Source organism: Carcharodon carcharias, chromosome 1 (assembly GCF_017639515.1).
Source record: "Carcharodon carcharias isolate sCarCar2 chromosome 1, sCarCar2.pri, whole genome shotgun sequence".
Taxonomy (NCBI): Eukaryota; Metazoa; Chordata; class Chondrichthyes; order Lamniformes; family Lamnidae; genus Carcharodon; species Carcharodon carcharias.
The window spans coordinates 14,528,002-14,546,928 of NC_054467.1; the positions used below are offsets into that span (position 1 = coordinate 14,528,002).

Here is an 18,927-nt window from a genome sequence, read left to right on the forward strand (position 1 = left end):
TCTGCAGATTATACTTTATAAACTTCTAGTTTTTAAAAATTCATTTAAAGGGACGTGGACATCGCTGGCAAGGCCAGCGTTTGTTGCCCATCCCTGATTGCTACAACTGAGTGGCTCGTGATGCCATTTCAGAGGGCAGTTAAGAGTCAACCACATTGTTGTGGATCTGTAACTACATGCCGGCCAGACCAGGTAAGGATGGCAGATTTCCTTCCCTAAAGGACATTAGTGAACCTGATGGGTTTTTAAGACAATTGATGCTAGTTCCATGGTCACTATTACTGAGACTGGCTTTCAATTCTAGATTTTTATAATTAATTGAATTTAAATTCCACCAGCTGCTGTGGGTGGGATTTGAACCTGTATCCACAGACCATTAACCAGGGCCTCTGGATTACTAGTCCAATGATGTGCACTGTGATGCAATATTCCATAAAGGGTAATCTATGTGGATATGGGGTTGGACTGTGTTGATTTTGAGTTAGAATCAAACTGATAAACAACAGAATGTCCCAGTTGGACCCGATTCCTGGCAGAAAGCCTGCAATGGCTTATTAGGCCCCTCTGCTTGTTTCTGATTTTTCTTCATTTTAGTCAGCTACTTATAGACACTAACAATAAGTTCTGTATGCACACTTTTTCCATGTCAGTTTTTCACCCTTTGCTAATTCAAAGCATAATGTAGGCCAATTTCTGTGCAATTGCATCACTGGATAATTTTGGTCCTTATTCTTAAGGTGGCTGACTGGAGTTTTCAGCTTGGTAGCAATATTTCCAATCGTAACTAAATTGTGAGGTGCGGGTTTTTCTTCATTATGGGAACTCTGCACCTGTGTGTCTATATGCTAGTTGATTTGGCAAATTGTTTGTCTGACACTGAGGTCTTTCTGTAGCCGTAAATATTTGTGCTGTTGATGTTGGGCTGAGCTAATGCCTGCAGCTGTTTAGCAACATTAAAGAGTAGGCCTCCATGTCTCAGTGTCAGTCACCTGGATGACAAATTTGACATGATGTGGCCTGTTCTGTCGAGCTCCGCACAATGTGAGAGACTAGCTGACAAAGCAAACAGAAATGGCAGTATGGCTGCCAGATGTGCAAAGTCTGTGTGGTAATGGTGTCCTTCAAACATGAGGGTTTGGTACGACAAATGTAACATCTCATTCCAGTCTATGTAATAAAAAGCCAAAGACATTGGGATTGGAAAGGGTAGGAAAGATTGTCAAAGTTGACCTGATGTAAGAGTGGAGAAAAGGGCAATAAAGTGCATCCCATGTATAAAGAATATGGATTATGATGGTAGAGTGAGAAATTTAAGACCTACAGTCTAGAAATAAGATTGTTAAGGGAATAAGCCTTAATTTAGGTATCAAACCTTGTTATAGGTATGGTATGAGTTTTCAAACTGGCATTTCCAAAGATCCTTCTTGTCGGTTTGCTTTCTGATTTTGTTGATGTGTTCATACACTATTCCTTTTGCTATACATTTTAATAAAGCAAACTACTTTACTGCCTTTTCAGGTTCCTTGGGCTGTTTAAATTGGCTGCTGTAATTTTCTGCCTTACAATCATGACAGCCTCTCAGGAATACATCCTTGCCTATAAAGCACTTTAGGATATAGTCCTGAGGTAATGAAAGGTGCTATATAAATGCAGAAAAATAAGAATTTGCAACTTTAATATTGCTTACCTCTGCATAGCTGACATTTTTTCAAAAGTTGGTATCGGGTAGGCCAGTATTTGCGAACAATCCTAAGAGTGTATTAAAATCTTTAGAAGCTGCCCCCCCCACCCCCCCAATAAAGTGAAAGTTGAATACCACTGGGAAGGAAAGAACTTGGGTTTATATAGTGTCATGCTGACCTCAGGACATTTCAAAGTGCTTTACAGCCAATGAAATCCTTTTGAAGTGTAATCAAAGTAAGAAATATGGCAGCCAAATTCTGCACAGCCACCCACAAACAACAATATATTTATGATGTTTGTTGTAAAAGGTTGACTAGGACTCTGGAAGAATTCTCAAGCTCCTCTTCAAGTAGTGCATGGTGTCCATTTAACAACTCATTTGAAAGACAACATGTCTGACAGTGCTGCACTCCTTCAGTGTCTCATTGTGCTGCACTCCTTCAGTGTCTCATTGGACTTGGCTTGTTTGATCAAGTCTCGGGAATGGGACTTGAACCTATGACCTTCTGTATCCATGTTGAGTGCTGCCACTGAGCCAATGTTGTGGTCGTGTAAAAAGCAAAATTCTTTCTAGAATTTAAGGCAGAGGGCAAGATGAGAGAGGAAAAAAAATCCTTTTTACTTGTTTGGAATAGCACACAGAGTAAGAGAAGCAAAACCTCTGTTTACTTAAAATATATTTAGGTACCAGAGTGAAAGATGCATTAGAGTGGAAGATTTTTATGATCAATTTGAGCATTCTTTTGGATATCATCCAGCTAGTTAGGAACTTAACGGACTCAACACATCTGGAGATGACATCTGCAAGCAAAGGGAAAATCAGTCAAGGCACAAAGTGGCGGTATCTTGTGGTTTGTTAGCTGGGCTGTTAAGACTAAAAGCCCTCTTGTGAGATACCCAGTATTTTGTTTAATGAGTTAAGAAAAAGTTCTCCTTGAACTTTCTCTCTCGAACCCTCACCTTCTGAAGCTAAGGTTTGAATCCCCCTTCCTCGTTACTTGTCCCAGGTGACTGTTTTTGAGCTTAGCCTGTGTCTGTAGTTGTGTTGGTTTGTAGCAATATAGTTTGATCAGGAGGACAAAGAGACGGAGAAACAAAGACATCCTTGTTGTCTCTGATTATGTAGGGTCTAAAGGGCAATACCCTAGTAAAGGCTGTTGACTTGCCTAGTGCATATGACGTGAAATTAGATTGAGAAAGCATTGGCAAAGGCTTATCATAATTTTGTCAGTAATTATCTCTAACAATCCTTTTCTTGTGGCAATAAAAAAGGGATTTAGCTTTCTAGCAGAGAAATTGTTGGTTTCCTTAGCACTGCAGTTCAAAACTAGCATGTAACCATTTATTTGTGCTCTCTTCCCAATTCACATTGTGTTATCTCCACACCTCCCCCATCCTCTCTTTGCCCTCAGCTGAAGATGTTGCTCTAAGAGAACAAAACTCTACTATAGACTGTGTAGGTGGGAATTCCTGACCACTGGAACATGGGAGCAGCATTTACAGATTGGGGGTGTTGACATCATGAGAGGGGAAATGTCATGTGATCTAGTCTTAGTTTCACGTTTGCTTTGAGCAGAACGCGTGCACACAGCTCTGGTGCTGATGTCTTTAAGCTTTCTGTCCCCTTTATACCTGTTCTCATGTACCTAGACTTAATAAATTAGCCCACAATGTGTTTACTGAATCCCTCATGAGTGATTGCCTTGTTTCTTGTACAGTAAATAAGCCCAAGGTATTATATCATTATATTAACATGACCGGGGCAGATGAAATTAGGCAGCAGTGCTAATTTTTGCCTGAGACACGTTGCCATTCTTGTCTGAAGTGCTGCCTAGCTGCATAAAAGATGGACGGCTGGCACATGTTGGCAGGTCCTGTGCCATCTGTTGAAAGACTGTCAGCTGCCAGAAGAAAGCGGCACAAAGCTGCCGATAGAAGGAAAGAGCTGGCATTTATATTGTGCCTTTCGGAATCTCGGTATCCAAAAACCAAAATTCCTTCTAGAATGTAGGACCAGAGGGCAAAATGTGAAGTAAATTTAGCCGGGGTTTGGGGGTGGGGAACCTTTCTTTCTTTTTTTGGAATAGCGCACAGAGTAAGAGAAGCAAAACCTGTTTTATTTAAAATACATTTGGCTACCAGGGTGAAAGATGCATTAAAGTGGGAGGTTGTTATGATCAACATAAGCATTCCTTTGGCTATCACCCAGAACCTAACGGACTCAACAAATCTGGAGATCACATCTGCAAGCAAAGGGAAAATCAGTCAAGGCACAAAGTGGTGGCATCTTTATAGTTTGTTAGCTGGGCTTTTGAGAGTAAAAGCCCTCTGAGATATCCAGTATTTTGTTTAATGATTTTAAAGAAAGGGCTCCTTGACTTTGCAACAACTGAAGCAATTTTGAAGTGTAGTCACTGTTGTATGGTAAGAAAGAGTTCAGCCAATTTGCATGCAGCAAGCTCCAACAAATAATAATCAAACAAATACTCTGTTTTAAGAAATAAAATCAGAAAAGGCTGGGAACGCTCAGCAGGTCTGGCAGCATTTGTGGAGAAAGAAACAGAGTTTAGGTTTCAGGTCGATGACCTTTCATCAGAGCCCTGTTTATAGATGTTGGTGGAGGAATAAATATTGACCAGGGCAATATGCAAACTCCCGAGCCGCTCTTCAAATAGTGCCGTGTAGTCTCTTATGTCCATCTGAGAGGGTATACTTTGTTTAACGTCTCATCCAAAAGATGGTGCTTCTAATGTTAGCCTGGATTAGTTGCTCAAGTCTCTGGAGTTAAGATTGAACCCATAACTGTCTACCTCCAAGGCAAGAACGTTACTAGTGAGCAAAGATACATGCTAGGGGCCCTTAATGTTAACTTAAAGGGAATGATCTAATCTGCTTAATCATTTTTTTAGAAACTTTTCAGCAAGCTTAAATTTCCAAAGGGCAGGATATGAAAAGTGCTGGCAGATGAAATTTTTTGAGGGCATAAATCCAGCGGGATTCAAACAGGGTAAGTAAGATAAAAGCAAAATACTGCGGATGCTGGAAATCTGAAACAAAAACAGAAAATGCTAGAAAAACTCAGCAGGTCTAGCAGCATCTGTACAGACAGAGAAATGGAGTTAACGTTTCAAATCCATATGACTCCTTCTGAGCTAAAGAGGAGTAGAAATGTGATGGAATTTATACTGTTTAAGGGGGGGGTGCGTGAAGCAAGTTAGAAGGTCAGCGATAGGTGGGGGCTAAGGAGAGATTGACAAAGATGTCATGGACACAAGACAAAAGGAGTGTTAATGGTCGTGATGAGGACTAAAGAAGGTGCTGATAAAGGTAAGAAAGCAGAATGTGTTAATACATTCTGGCATCCCTCATTGTCAGGAACTTCGTGCCTGATCAAGCAACCCAGCAAATGGGGGTCTGCATTTACCCTGGGACGCGCGCCACCCCCAGCCATCACTCACCGGTGGCCTGGGATCCTGGGCAATCCTGGCCCTCGGATGGGTACATTACTGACAGCGACCACTGCCCTCCCAGTGGTGCTGCTGAGCAATGCACAGCTGCTGGCATCTGGTCGGCAGCTGTGAGGGATGGGATTTCTGCCCCTGAGGTTCTTGATCTCAGGGACTGAAAGCTGATAAATCCCCAGGACCTGATAATCTACATGCCAGGTGGCCATGGAAATAGTGGATGGGTTCGTTGCCATCTTCCAAAATTCTGTAGATTCTGGAACAGTCCCAGCAGATTAGCAAATATAACCCCATTATTTAAAAAAAGGAGGGAGGGGGAAAAATAGGGAATTTCAGACCGGTTAGCCCAACATCAGTGGTAGGGAAAATGCTAGAGTCTATTATATAGGATGTGATAACAGGACACTTAGAAAATATGGATGCGATTAGACGTAGTTAACATGGATTTATAAAAGAAAAATTATGTTTGACAAACCTACTGGAGTTTTTTTGAGGACGTGACCAGCAGAATAGATGAGAGAGAGAACCAGTGGATGTGGTGTATTTGGATTTTCAGAAAGCTTTTTTTGATAAAGTCCCACACAAGGAGAGGTTAGTGTGCAAAAGTTAAAACACGTGGGATTGGGGTTAATGTATTGGCATGGATTGGGAATTGGTTAGCATATAGGAAACAGTGGGAATAAATGGGTCTTTTCAGAATGGCAGGCTAGTGGGGTACCACAGGGATCAGTGCTTGGGCCCCAGCTATTCACTATATATTATAACGTGGATAAGTGTGAAGTTATCCACTTTTGGTAGGAAAAACAGAATGGCAGAGTATTATTTAATTGGGAAATGATAGATTGGGAAATGTTGATGTACAAAGGGACCTGGGTGTCCATTTACACCAATCACTGAAAGCAAGCAAGCACTCAAGGAGGCAAATGGCATGTTGGCCTTCATTGTGAGAGGACTTGAGTACAGGAGCAAGGATGTCTTACTGTAGCTGTAAAGGGCCTTGGTGAAACCAGACCTTGATTATTGTGTGCAGTTTTGGTCTCCTTACCTAAGAGGGGATATACTTGCTATAGAGGGAGTGCAGCAAAGGTTCACCAGACTGATTCTTAGGATGGCAGGATTGTCATATGAGGAGAGATTGGGTTGACTAAGCCTTTATTCACTGGCGTTTAGAAAAATGGGAGGGGATCTAATTGAAACATAAAATTCCGACAGAGCTGGATATACTGGATGCAGGGATGATGTTTCCTTTGGCTGGGGGGTTCCAGAACAAGGGGTCACAGTCTCAGGATATGGGGTGGACCATTTAGGACTCAGATGAGGTGAAATCTCTTCACTCCGAGGGTGGTGAACCTGTGGAATTCTCTAAATTTCTAGACTCTAAAGGCATCAAGGGGTATGGGGAGAGAATGGGAGTATGGCATTGAGATAGAGGTTAAGCCATGATCATATTGAATGGTGGAACAGGCTTTCTGTCTCAAACATGATCAATGATTTGAGCTTCCAAAACCCTCTGGGGTAGAGAATTCCAAAGGTTCACCACCCTCTGTGAAGAAATGCTTCCTCATCTCAGTCTTAAATGGCCTGCCCCTTATCCTGAGACTGTGACCCCTTGTTCTAGACTCACCAGCCAGGAGAGACATCCTATCCACATCCACTCTGTCACTCCCTGTAAGAATTCTAAGTTTCAATGAGATCACCTCACATTGTTTAAAACTCTAGAGAATACTGGGCCAGTTTCCTCAATCTCTCCTTGTAAGACAATCCCACCATCCAAGGATTAGTCAGGTGAACATCTGTTGCCCTCCCTCTATGGCAAGTATATCCTTCCTTAGATAAGGAGACCAAAACTGTACACAACACTCCAGGTGCAGTCTCACCAAGGCCCTGTACAATTGCAGCAAGACAGCTTTACTTCTGTAAATCCCCTTGTGATGAAGGCCAACATACTATTTACCTTCCCAATTGCGTGCTGTACCTGCCTGCTAGCTTTTAGTGACTCATGAACAAGGACACCCAGACCCCTTTGGACATCCCAACTCTCACCATTTAAGAAATACTCTGCTTTTTTTTTACCAAAGTGGATAACTTTGTGCTTATTCATTCATATATTCCATCCGCCATGTTATTTCCCCTTCACTTAGCCTGTCCAGGTCCCCTTGAAACCTCCTTGCATCCTCCTCATAACTCACATTTCCTCCTAGTTTTATGTCATCAGCAAATTTGGAAATATTACATTTGGTTCCCACATCCAAATCATTGATATGGATTGTGAACAGCTGTAGCCCCAGCACTGATCATTGTGGTACTCCACTAGTAACAGCCCGCCATCCTGAGAATGACCTACTCTGTTTTCTGTCTGGTAACCAATTTTCAATCCAAATCAGTGTATTACCCCCAATTCCATGTGAGCTAATTTTGTTTACCAACCTCTTGTGTGGGACCTTATCAAAAGCCTTCTGAAAATCCAAATACAGAACATCCAGTGGTTCTCCTTTGTGACAAGTAACATCATCAAATAACTCCAACAGGTTTGTTGAACATGATTTCCCTTTCATAAGTCCATGTTGACTCTGTCCAATCCTATCATTGTTTTCTAAGTGTCTCGTTAACACATCCTTTTTGATAGATTCGGACATTTTCCCTACTACTGACTTCAAACTAACAGGCCTGTAGTTCTCCATTTTCTCTCTTCCCTAACTTCTTAAATAGTGGGGTTAAATTTACTACTTTCCAGTCTGCAAGGACCTTTCCAGAATCTATAGAATTTTGAATGAAATCACCAATGCAACACTCTGGGAAGGGGTGGCTATAGTATTAGTGGATGCATTGATGATATTAAGGTTATTTAAGGGTATGAAGGGCACCAACCATTTAATGCAATTCATTTCTTGAACTGCCCTCCACTTTGCTCCTGTATTTAATGGTGAGAGCAGCTGATTAAAACTGACTGTTTTTGAATCTGGTTTCACATTTGGTTTTGCTGCCAGGTTCTTGGCTTTTGTTACCGGTACGCAGTTGGAAATGAGACTATACAAGGACAGAACATCTTCATTTAAGTAATTATGAGCACTACCACAGCTGTTGATCATCTTCCGTGGCTAGCGTTTGAGTAGTTCATCCTATATGGTGTAAAGATTTTCCCATAACCCAAATGATGAGGAAGGACCACCCATACAACCAGATGAGAGTATCTTGCTGGATGCTGATCCAGAATTTTGAGCCTGAGCTCCAGTTTCTACTCTCCAAGGCAATCCGTAGCAGGCTTTGAACTCCAGACCTTCTGACTCTCGGACAAGAATGCTATCACTTAGTCAAAGGTTTGCTCTTGCAACAGAGATCCAATGCAGTGTAATTGTAAACAGGAGCCCTGGATGATTTTTACTTAGCTCTTGATTTTCCAGCTGAGGTCATGCTGAGAAATGGAACCTGTGGTTTCTAGTTAGTCACCCCATACACTGACTCAGAATAGAACTTTTGCCTTGTATGAATGTATGAATTGGGAGTAGGCTATTTGACCCCTTGAGCCTGCTCCTCCAATCAATAAAGTCACGGCTGATCTGATTATGGCCTCAACATCATTATCCTGCCTATCCCCAATACCCTTTGATTCCCTTGTTAGTCAAGAATCTATCTACCTCAGGCTTAAAAATATTCAATGAGCCTGCCTCCATCACTGTCTGGGGAAGAGACTTCCACAGGCTTACAATCCTCATAGGAAAATGTTCTCATCTCAGTGTTATATGGAAGCCCTCTTATTTTTGAATTGTGTCCCCTGGTTCTAGTCTCTCCCACAAGGAGAAATATCCCTTCATCCAGCCTGTCACATCACCTCAGGATCTTGTATGCTTCAATAAGGTCACCTCTCAATTTTCTAAACAACAATAGATCCAGACCCAACTTGTTCAATCTTTTCTCATAAGATAGTCCCTCATCTCAAGTATCAGACAAGTGAACCTTCTCTGAACTGCCAATGCAATTATCTCCTTTCTTGAATAAGGAAACCAAGACTGTACACCATATTCTAGATGTGGTCTCACCAATACCCTATACAACTGTAGCAAAACATTCCTAATTTTGTACTCCATTCCCCTTGCAATAAATGACAACATTCCATTTGCTTTCCTAATCACTTGATGTACCTGTGTATAAACCTTTTGTACTAGGACACCCAGATCCCTCTGTACCTCAAGAATTCTGCTATCCCTAACCATTTAGATAATCTGACAAGTTCACATTTTCAAACATGCTATGCAATCTGCCAAATTTTTGTCTACTCACTGAACCTACCTATGTCCATTTGCAGTCTCCTTATGTCCTCTTCACAACTTACTTTCCTACCTGAATTTGTGCAATCGACAAATTTAACCTTTAAAACACTTATTTTTCAAATAGGCTGTTTGGGCCCTTTTCAAACATTGCATATATAGTGCACTGCGTTGCTGGAAGGCTGCGTTTGCTGCCAAGGCCCTGCATGTGCAGTTTGTATGTGTTACTTGGTTATGTCATTGTGAGTGATGGAGTAGTGGCCAGGACCAAAGATGGTGCCGCTCAAATCATCACAGTTGTGTTCTCTTCCCTTAATCCAGTAGCTTTGATTTATCAGGCATATCTGTTAGTTTCACCAACTGCACTTTGTACTTAAAGTGTCATTCGTAATTCTTTGGCCATGTCAGTTTAATTTGTTATAGTCACATAAGTAAACAGTCATGCTTTGTTCAGGCACCACAACCATGCTAAACATGAATATATATCGAAAGTATAATTATCTGCAATCACAATCATTATTTATAGTTCACACCGGGTTCACTACAAAACAAATTATATATGTTCAGTTCTATAAACCACATGTACTGATGTGTTCTAAATATAACTGGATACCTTGGCATGCTTTGGCTAAGTTAAACAGAGAATTTCGAATCTGTTTCATTATCCCTGAATCCAGATGCAGGACTCCCCTTTCTTTCCTCCTTAAGATCCAGCTGTCAAGCTGCTGCCTCAAACTGTGTGTTGGAGTGTTGATCTCACATTCTGCCCACATTTCCACTCTCTGGTCGGATCTGAGACACAAAGCATAGACTCCACATTCATGCACTCTATCTTGTTGGGGGTGAGAAGGAAGAGTGTAGGGGCAGGGAGGTGAGAAGGAAAAGTGGTGGGGGGGGATGAGAAGGAGAGGTGGGGGTGAGGAGGAGCAGGATGTGACCTCTTTTTCCCCCACCCCCTCCCAAAATATTGCTACACTCCCTATGGATGTCCTGTAAATACTACACCATTCCCTGTGAACCCCTGGAAATACTGACACACACTCCACAGGAAACCCCTGTAGATAATTGGCACATTCCTCACATAACCATCACACTCCTGACTTGTGTTTTATAGATGGTGGACAGGCTTTGGGGAGTCGGGAGGTGAGTTGCTTGCAGTAGGAGTCCTAGCCTCTGACCTGCTCTTGTAGTCACTGTACTTATATGGCTGGTTCAGTTTCTGGTAAATGGTAACCCCCCCAGGATGTTGATAGTAGGGTATCCAGTGATAGTAATGCCATTGAATGTCAAGGGGCAATGGTTAAATTCTCTTTTATTGGCAATGGTCATTGCCTGGTACCTGTATGGTATGAATGTTATTTGCCACTTGTTGGTCCAAGCCTGGACATTGCCAAGTCTTGCTGCATTTGGACATGGACTGCTTCAGTATGTGAGGAGTTGCGAATGGTGCTGAACATGATGCAATCATCAGCGAACATCCCCACTTCTGACCTTGTGATGGAAGCAAAGTCATTGGTGAAGCAGTTGAAGATGGCTGGGCTTAGGATAGAAAGACAAGGGCAGCAGAATCATGGGAACACCATTGCCTGGAAGTTCCCCTCCCAGCCACATATCATCCTGACTTGGACATATTTTGCTGTTCCTTCACTGTCGCTGGGTCAAGATCCTGGAGCTCACTCCCTAACAGCACTGTGGGTGTACCTACAACACGGAGACTGCCGCTGTTCAAGAAGGCAGCTCACCACCACCTTCTCAAGGGCAATTTGGGATGGGCAATAAATGCTGGCCTAGCCAGTGATGCCCACATCCCATGAATGAATATAAAAAAAAAAACTCTTGGACAATCCCCTGTTAATGCTGATGCATTCCCTGGACCCCTTTCTGCCAATCCTGTGCCCCAACACGTGTGGAAAGAACACATCCTTCACCACATGAAGGATGCTCAACCACATCCTTCCTGCAATGCTATGCCCAGACAGCGCACATTGCTTTGGCTGTGATCCATCTAGTGTTTTTGTACAGCTCTAGTATAACCTCCCTGCTCTTATATTTTGTGCATTAACAAAGAAAGTATCCCATAGTCCTCCTAAACCACTTTCTTGATTCTAGGTTCTTGATTGGTAAGGGGATCAAAGGTTACGGGGAGAAGGCGGGAGAATGGGATTGAGAAACTTATCAGCCACGATTGAATGATGGAGCAGACTCGATGGGCCGATCGGCCTAATTTCTGCTACTATGTCTTATCTTCTTATACTTTACCTACCTGCCTTGCAGACACTTCACTTTCCCTCTATTCTCCTAAACTTCTCAGTTTTCCACCATTTATTTTATCATTGCTAGCCTTGTTTGTGCTCCCCAGATACATTTCCCTCCATCAGTTCCTCCCTCCCTCCCTTACCTCCATGCATGTTGCACCCCTGCAGTGAGCTGCATCTTTATTTTGGCCCTCCCTGTGCCTTGGCTATCATCAAACCTCTCCTCTGCCTCACTGAGTGGGTCTTACAGGTTTCATCAGCCGCATCTGCAGAAGGAAGCGCCTGTCACCACTTGATCCATCTACAAGTCTGTGGCCCTGGGACAACCAATTGTGACACCTTTGAGTGGCGCAGCACCGACGCATTGTGGCTGCTGACTTATATTGCTCACGCACCTGCAACTTTCACTTCCAGTCACCTGTAGCAACCTGGATGTTGAGCCAGTTGAGGCCCCCGCCTCTTTTGAAGCTATCTCATTGAAGCCTGCAAAATTCTGAAGGGGTTTGATGGTGCAGATGCTGTGAGATTGTTTCCGCTGGTTGGGGAATATAAAACATGGAGGCCTAGTCTCAGGATAAGGGGCTGGTCATTTAGGACTGAGATGAGAAGAAATTACTTCACTCAAACAGCTGTAAATCTTTGGAATTGTCTGCCCAGGATGGTTGTTGATGCTCTAGTGTTAACTATATTTAAGGCTGGTGTAGACAGATTTTTTGGTGTCAGAGTTAAGGGATCTGGGGAGGGGTTGGGCATGGTGAAGCAGGCTCATTGGGCCCTGTGGTCTAATCCAGCTCCTGTTTCCTTGCCCTTGCTGATTCTGCAGTTACCCTTAATGGGTGACTTGGTATGTCTGCCTGGTCCTGCACGCTTTGGGTGTGCTGGGGTGCCACTGTCTTTGGCAGGGTGTGTTTGATGGGGCTGGCGGGGGGGTGGGGGGGAGGGCATAGGTAAGGGGGGTAGAGAGAGAGAGATACACCAGTTGAGGGAAGGCCTTCAATACCTTGGGTGTCAACTGCAGATGTGGCTGATCCCTTGCACGTGCCCATAGCTGTGAGCACTGGGAATCAGCAACACCTTCGCTTGCTTGTGAACCTGAGCATGTGGCACCACTTGCCCTATCCTAAAGTTGGCAATCTGGCCCCATTTTCTGTCTCCTGCTTACTCCCCGTAGCTTTTAACATCCACACAATATGATCCCTCTTTCCCCCTCAATCCCTCCTATATGATCTAATGTTCTACCCCAGACTAATTCCCCTTTCTCCCTCGCCCTTTGATACATCACGCAGTGTAATCCCAGTCTTCCCATTCAATTGCCTCACCCTCTGTCGTCTCTCTGGGTCCCATCCAACCATCTGGCACGCAGCTGACAGAATTGGCAGGCTTTGTGATTTTGTGATGATTTCTTTCTACAGTCCGGCCCTTGTGGGTCACCAATCACTTGCCAATCAGGCAATTGAACTGTTAACAACTGGGGCACAAGGGGATCTTCCAACGGTGTCTCAGGGTGTCTTCTGACATAGGAATGTTTGGTCCCTGTGAACCACAAGATGCAATAATGCTACAGGTGCTGTGTGACAGAGGTTTGCAACTTTCATCTACAAATTGAAAGTTAACTGAGACAAGATCTTGTGGGATATTGGGAATAGTCAGGCATATGGAGTCAGGTCACAGATCAACCCTCTTTTCAATTGAATAGTGTGAAAGGCGTGCTATTATCTCTTTTTTTTCCTCCTCCACCACCACCACCACCCCTCCGCATCGTTATACTCCCATCTAGCCGTCTGTGCGCCACTGGTCCCAAGATGTTGAGAGATCTTTGGGTGTTCCATCGTTATTGCCAACTTCAGACTGCTCACTGTTCCTCTCGGAATAAATCACACCACATAGAGCTACCAAGTTTTACTCATTTTATTGGGAGCTGAACACTTAGCAAAGGGAAATTTCAAATAATATCACTCCAGGGCCAACACTCGAACAACCTCCCCCGCCTTCCCCAACCCTACCCTACCCTACCCCACCCCACCCCACCCCACCCCAGGATCTCAGCAAAACTAAGTCCAGACAAAAAGTCTCTGTTTACAGTTGGAAAAAAGAATCTCCTTTTTTCAGTCTCTCTCTCTCTCTCTCTACAGCTAAAGAAATGTCAAGATTTGAAATTCACTCAGGCCTGGTCAGGAAATATAATAATTTTCATAATGATATTGGAATAGTGAGGTCTGGATTGTGGGGGGGGGGATGTGTGTGTGTGTGTGTGTGGGGGGGATGGGTGTGTGTGTGTGGGGGGGGGGGGGATGGGTGTGGGTGTGTGTGTATGTGTGTGACTTAATTGAATTAAAGACAGCTGGTCTGAAGGGAATCAGAAGGGAAGCTAGGTTTGAGATGCTAAATAGACAAACTTGGCTGAAGTTTTAGCATGTGAGATGTGAAGGGAAAATTTGCATTTTTTGATTAACCAGAGTCATTTGAATTTCAAAAGAGGTGGTAAAATGTTACTTACAGCCAATTTCGGAGATTAATCACACCAAGGCATCACAGAAACCCCATTTATTACTTGTGCACAGCGGAGAACAATACAGTGTGAGTTATTGTACCGTCTCAAAGCAGAATATACAAAGACTTGCTTAAAAGCATTTTACAACCAATCAGTAAATTTTGTACATCTCAATCTACTTATCTGCATAAGTTTACTGACCAATCCATGTTCCAGTAAATTTCCATTCCTACACCACAAGTGCAGTTATTTATAATTTGACTATCACAACTTTGATTATATTTGGCCCAAGAGAGAGACACAAGGAATGTCTCAAGGCCCATCCTGCTATAGCGGTCAGACAAGATACTATTGTTCTTCAAGGTTGCAATGTTTTTCTCTTAGGCTCAAGCGTTTAATTCAATTGCTCCATTAAACCTATAGGCCCCCCTATAGTTGTCTTTAGGCCACCACACCAGAAAAAGCCAAACAGTGTGTTTATTTTTTCCCAAAGCTTACTGATAAAAATGGTACTATGAAATGTTTTTATTATGAGAAAAGTAGAGTTGAAAAGATATATACTGGGTCAATGGGATTTACATTAAAGAGGGAGAAACCTGTGGAAAGAAGATGAGGTTATGTGTAAGAGGAAGGAGTTCTAAGATCTAACAAGTGTGAAAAGCCTCAAGTTGCTGTCTACATGAGCTGAAGTGAAGAAAACTCACTTGAATTTGACTGTTCAGGGTATTTTATTACTTTGCCTAGGTCTTTTAAAATCTGTTTTACAGTTGCTTTAACAGAGGTATAACTGGGAGTTAGATTAACGAGGGTAACTAGGAGTTATCATAGTAGTAATTTGTAAACCTATGCATGTGCTTAAAATCATTTTTTTTTATTAATAAAGGTTTAATTTAGTTTTGTAAGAAACCTATAAGACTTGGTCTTATTACTACTAAATTCAAGGCACACATCTCAAAATAAATACAAATTGTAAAATAGTTGTGGCAGTTATTTCAAGTTTCCCTCTGGGATTTGAACAGCTCAGCATTTACTGTCCACTGCTATAACATGCACAATCCTTCCGACGTCACTATAGGGGCAGACCATAGTTGCGCATGCACATAATGTCACCATGATAGAGCGTAATGACATCAACACGTTTGTATATGCTCAGAATGTTTGTACATGTTCAACGCATATGCAGTCATAAGGGCGCAGTTGAGAGACATTACTGAATTTCTGCACATGCACAGACCAGTGCACATGTACAGTGCACTTTTGGTGGCCATCTTGCATTGGTGGGGAGACACTGCTGTAATACCTAAAGCCTAGTGGCAAGTAACATTCATGCCACACAAATGCCAGGTAATGACAATCTCCAACGAAAGAGAACCTAATCACCTCCCCTTGACATTCAATGGCATTACCATTGCTGAAATCCCCCATTACCAACATCCTGGGGGTTACTATTGACCAGAAGCTAAACTATATAATCCATATAGATACTATAGCTACAAGAGCAGGTCAGAAGCTGGAAATTCTGCAGCAAGTAACTCACCTGTCCACCATCTACAAGGCACAGGTCAGGAGTGTGATGAAATACTCTCTACATGCCTGGATGGGTTCAGCTCCAACAACACTCGAAGCTTTTCACTATCTAGGACAAAGTTTCTAGCTTGATTGGCATCCCATCCACCATCTTAAACGTTCACTCCCTCCACCACTGACACATTATGGCACCTGTCTGTACCATCTACAAGATGCACTGCAGCAACTTGCCAAGTCTCCTTCGACAGCACCTTCCAAACTCACAACCTCTACTACCTCAAAGGACCAGAGCAGCAGATGCAGGTGGTGGTGTTCCCATGTACTGTGAGTTCCCCTCCAAACCACTCATCATCCTGACTTGGAACATATCGCTGTTCCTTTGCTGTCACTGGGTCAAAATCCAGGAACTCCCTTCCTAACAGCACTGGGTGTACCTGCACCACAGGGACTGCAGCAGTTCAAGAAGGTGGCTCACCACCACCTTAAGGGGAATTAAGGATGGGCAGTAAATGCTGGCATAGCTAGTGACAACCTGCCACCCTCCATGGAAAAAAAAGCTCAACCACTGCTAGTCTGTCAGATCTGAACTTGTCCATCAACACCACCCACCAACCCCAGAAGAGTTTTTTCTGCAGTGCACCAGAACTGCATATGTTGTAGGGTTGCCAATCCTTCTGAATTGTTCTGGAGGGTCTAGGAATTGAAGATTAATCTCCCCAGGATACTACTGTGATCATGAGATCTAAACATGAATACAAAAGCAAGAGTGTGCACATGCTGCAAATCTAAAATAAAAATGGAAATTGCTGGAATTACTGAGTAGGTCAGGCAGCATCTCTGGAGAGAAGAGAGTGAGGAAGAACAGAGTTAATGTTTCAGGCCTGTGGCCTTTCATCAAAACCATTGTCTTTGTCAAGAGAAACATTGTCCTTTCCTGGGATTTGTTGATTGGTTAACAAAAATATCATTGTTAGCAAAAAGGCTGACAGATAGATAACAATAATTCCAAAGCAGAATTGTCCAATCTGGTATTGAAATCTGCTTTCCACTGGACATGTAATAACGCTGCACCAAGAGGACGGATGTTAAGCTAACCAATGTTGGGACCATGGAGGCGGGACATTTGGAGGCAGTGGGTCATGTGATGAAGTTTGCTGGGAAATGACCAACCAGAGTTGGCAACCCTACTGACGAGAAGCCAAGATGCTCCACAGAGAGAAGGCAAATAAAAACAGAGATACTATCCTGGGCCATGTCAGGTTGGTCACAGAATGAAAGGGAGATCGTGGGGAAAGGGAGATCGTGGGATTATTTGCAGTGACTTATCTGCTCCAGTTATTGGAGTTTTGGATGTACAATGTAGACATTCAAAGCTAGAGTGAATAAATGGGGGAAACAAAGCCTGATCACTACTACCCAGCCCCCACCCCCAACCACCCCCAGCCCATTAAATACCTTTGGTCATTTATATTTATCCCTTCTCAGATAAAACTAGTTCCTGGTTCCTCAGCAGCTGAACATACCACACACCCACCAAGGTTGCTCAGTCAGCATTTGCTCAGGGGTAATCCTTTCTCCTCCAGGTCAGAAAGTCGCAGGTTCAAGTCGGGCTACAGAGACTTGAGCGCATAGTTCAGGCTGACTCAGGGAGTGCTGCACTATTGGAGGTCCAATTTCTCATAAGATATTAAACCAAAGTCTTGCCTGCCCTATCAAATTAATGGCAACGGTCCCATGGCACTTTTCGAGGAAGAGCAGGAGACTTCTCTTGGTGTGCGGGCCAATATTTATCTGTCAAATAATAATTATCTGAGGAAAAAAAGGCTGAGAGGAGACTTGATAGAAACATTCAAAATCCTGAGGGGTATAGACAGCGCAAATAGTGAGAAAGTGTTCCCACTTGAGAGCATCAAGAACTAGAAGGCGCAAGTTCAAAATAATTGGCAAAAGGAGTAAAAGTGATGCGAGGAAAATGTTTTCACCTGAGGGTAGTTGGAGCCTGGAACAAACTTCCTGAGAGGATGGCGGAGATGGGTTCAATCAAGGTACTCAAAAAGGAATTGAATCGCTCTCTGAAAAGAGAGAATGTGCAAGGTTATTGGAGTGGGACTAGGTAGAATGACTTTTCAGAGAGCCAGTGTAGACTCGATGGGCCAAATGGCCTCCTGCACTGTAAAGATTCTGTGATTCAAATGACATCATATTTTTAAAAACATTATCAGCTTTGATAATCATTGTTTGTGGGAGATTCCTGCATGCAGTTGTTTACCTTGTTTCCTCTATTGTAATGATGACTACATTTCAAATGCACTTCATTGGCTATAAAGTGCTTTGGGACATTCTGAAGTCACTCCATTAACTGTGTGGTGTGGATTCTATTCATACCAAAGCCACCAAATTTGGCCAATGCTCTGAGTCGGGGGCATGTACAATGGGCATTTAGGCTAGGTTGCGTTTGGCAATCATTACACTGCTGCTTATTGCTAGCCAGTGACATCTGTGGTAATAACCATGGCGATTTTCCCACAGAGTCAAATAGCCAATCAGCACCGTTCACCTCCGCTCACGTGGATAATGGCCACATAAGGAATTTTACTACAACAGGAATCAATGAAGCCGGGATGTAAACAGGGAGAATGTATGTTGCTATTAATTCATTTTACCATGAAACTGGTGCTAACTCAGAAGCTTCTGGAATTGGAAGCAAAGATCTGATCACTTGGTGCATGTTTTATTTTTAAAATATCAATTCTCTGCGATACCATAGTGAGATCTCAATAGGGGAACACTTAAGATTAAAGCTTTTCTTTCCATTGCAGATCTATTGTGGGACGTAGGTTTTTCTTCATAATGGGAACTCTGTACCTGTACAGGTGTATCACCATGTATGTCACCACTTTACCTGTGCCTGGCATGCACTTCCAGTGTGCACCAAAGGTAAGACCCTAATTTTAAAATGAGTTGCTCCATATTTGGTAATTTTATTTTCAGTTAGTCTAGTGAGGTTTCTGGATTGCAGTGGACCCCTCTGTGTTATTGTGAGTGGAAAAATCAACTGAAAAACAGATTGGGAGACAATCCTAGGTCTGTGCTGAAATGAGCTGATCTCAGTTGTTGGGGGGTGGGGCGGTTGCGATAGGAGAGCTTCAATTGGCTTCACCATATTGGCTCAGTGAGAGGGACATCAGAGTTCCCACCCGTGTTGCTATCCAGCAACAGCACTGTTTTTTTTAAACTTCTGT

General features: G+C 43.0%; 1 protein-coding gene across 3 annotated transcripts in view; it reads left to right on the top strand.

The window, feature by feature from the left end:
• The window catches only part of sgms2a (sphingomyelin synthase 2a), a 77,453-nt gene that overhangs the window by 49,082 nt on the left and 9,444 nt on the right, over positions 1-18,927 (top strand). For all 3 annotated transcript variants that reach the window (XM_041185612.1, XM_041185605.1, XM_041185620.1), the window contains one exon: positions 18,505-18,622. In XM_041185612.1, the coding sequence (XP_041041546.1) occupies positions 18,505-18,622 (118 nt within the window). The remainder of the gene's footprint in view (positions 1-18,504; positions 18,623-18,927) is intronic.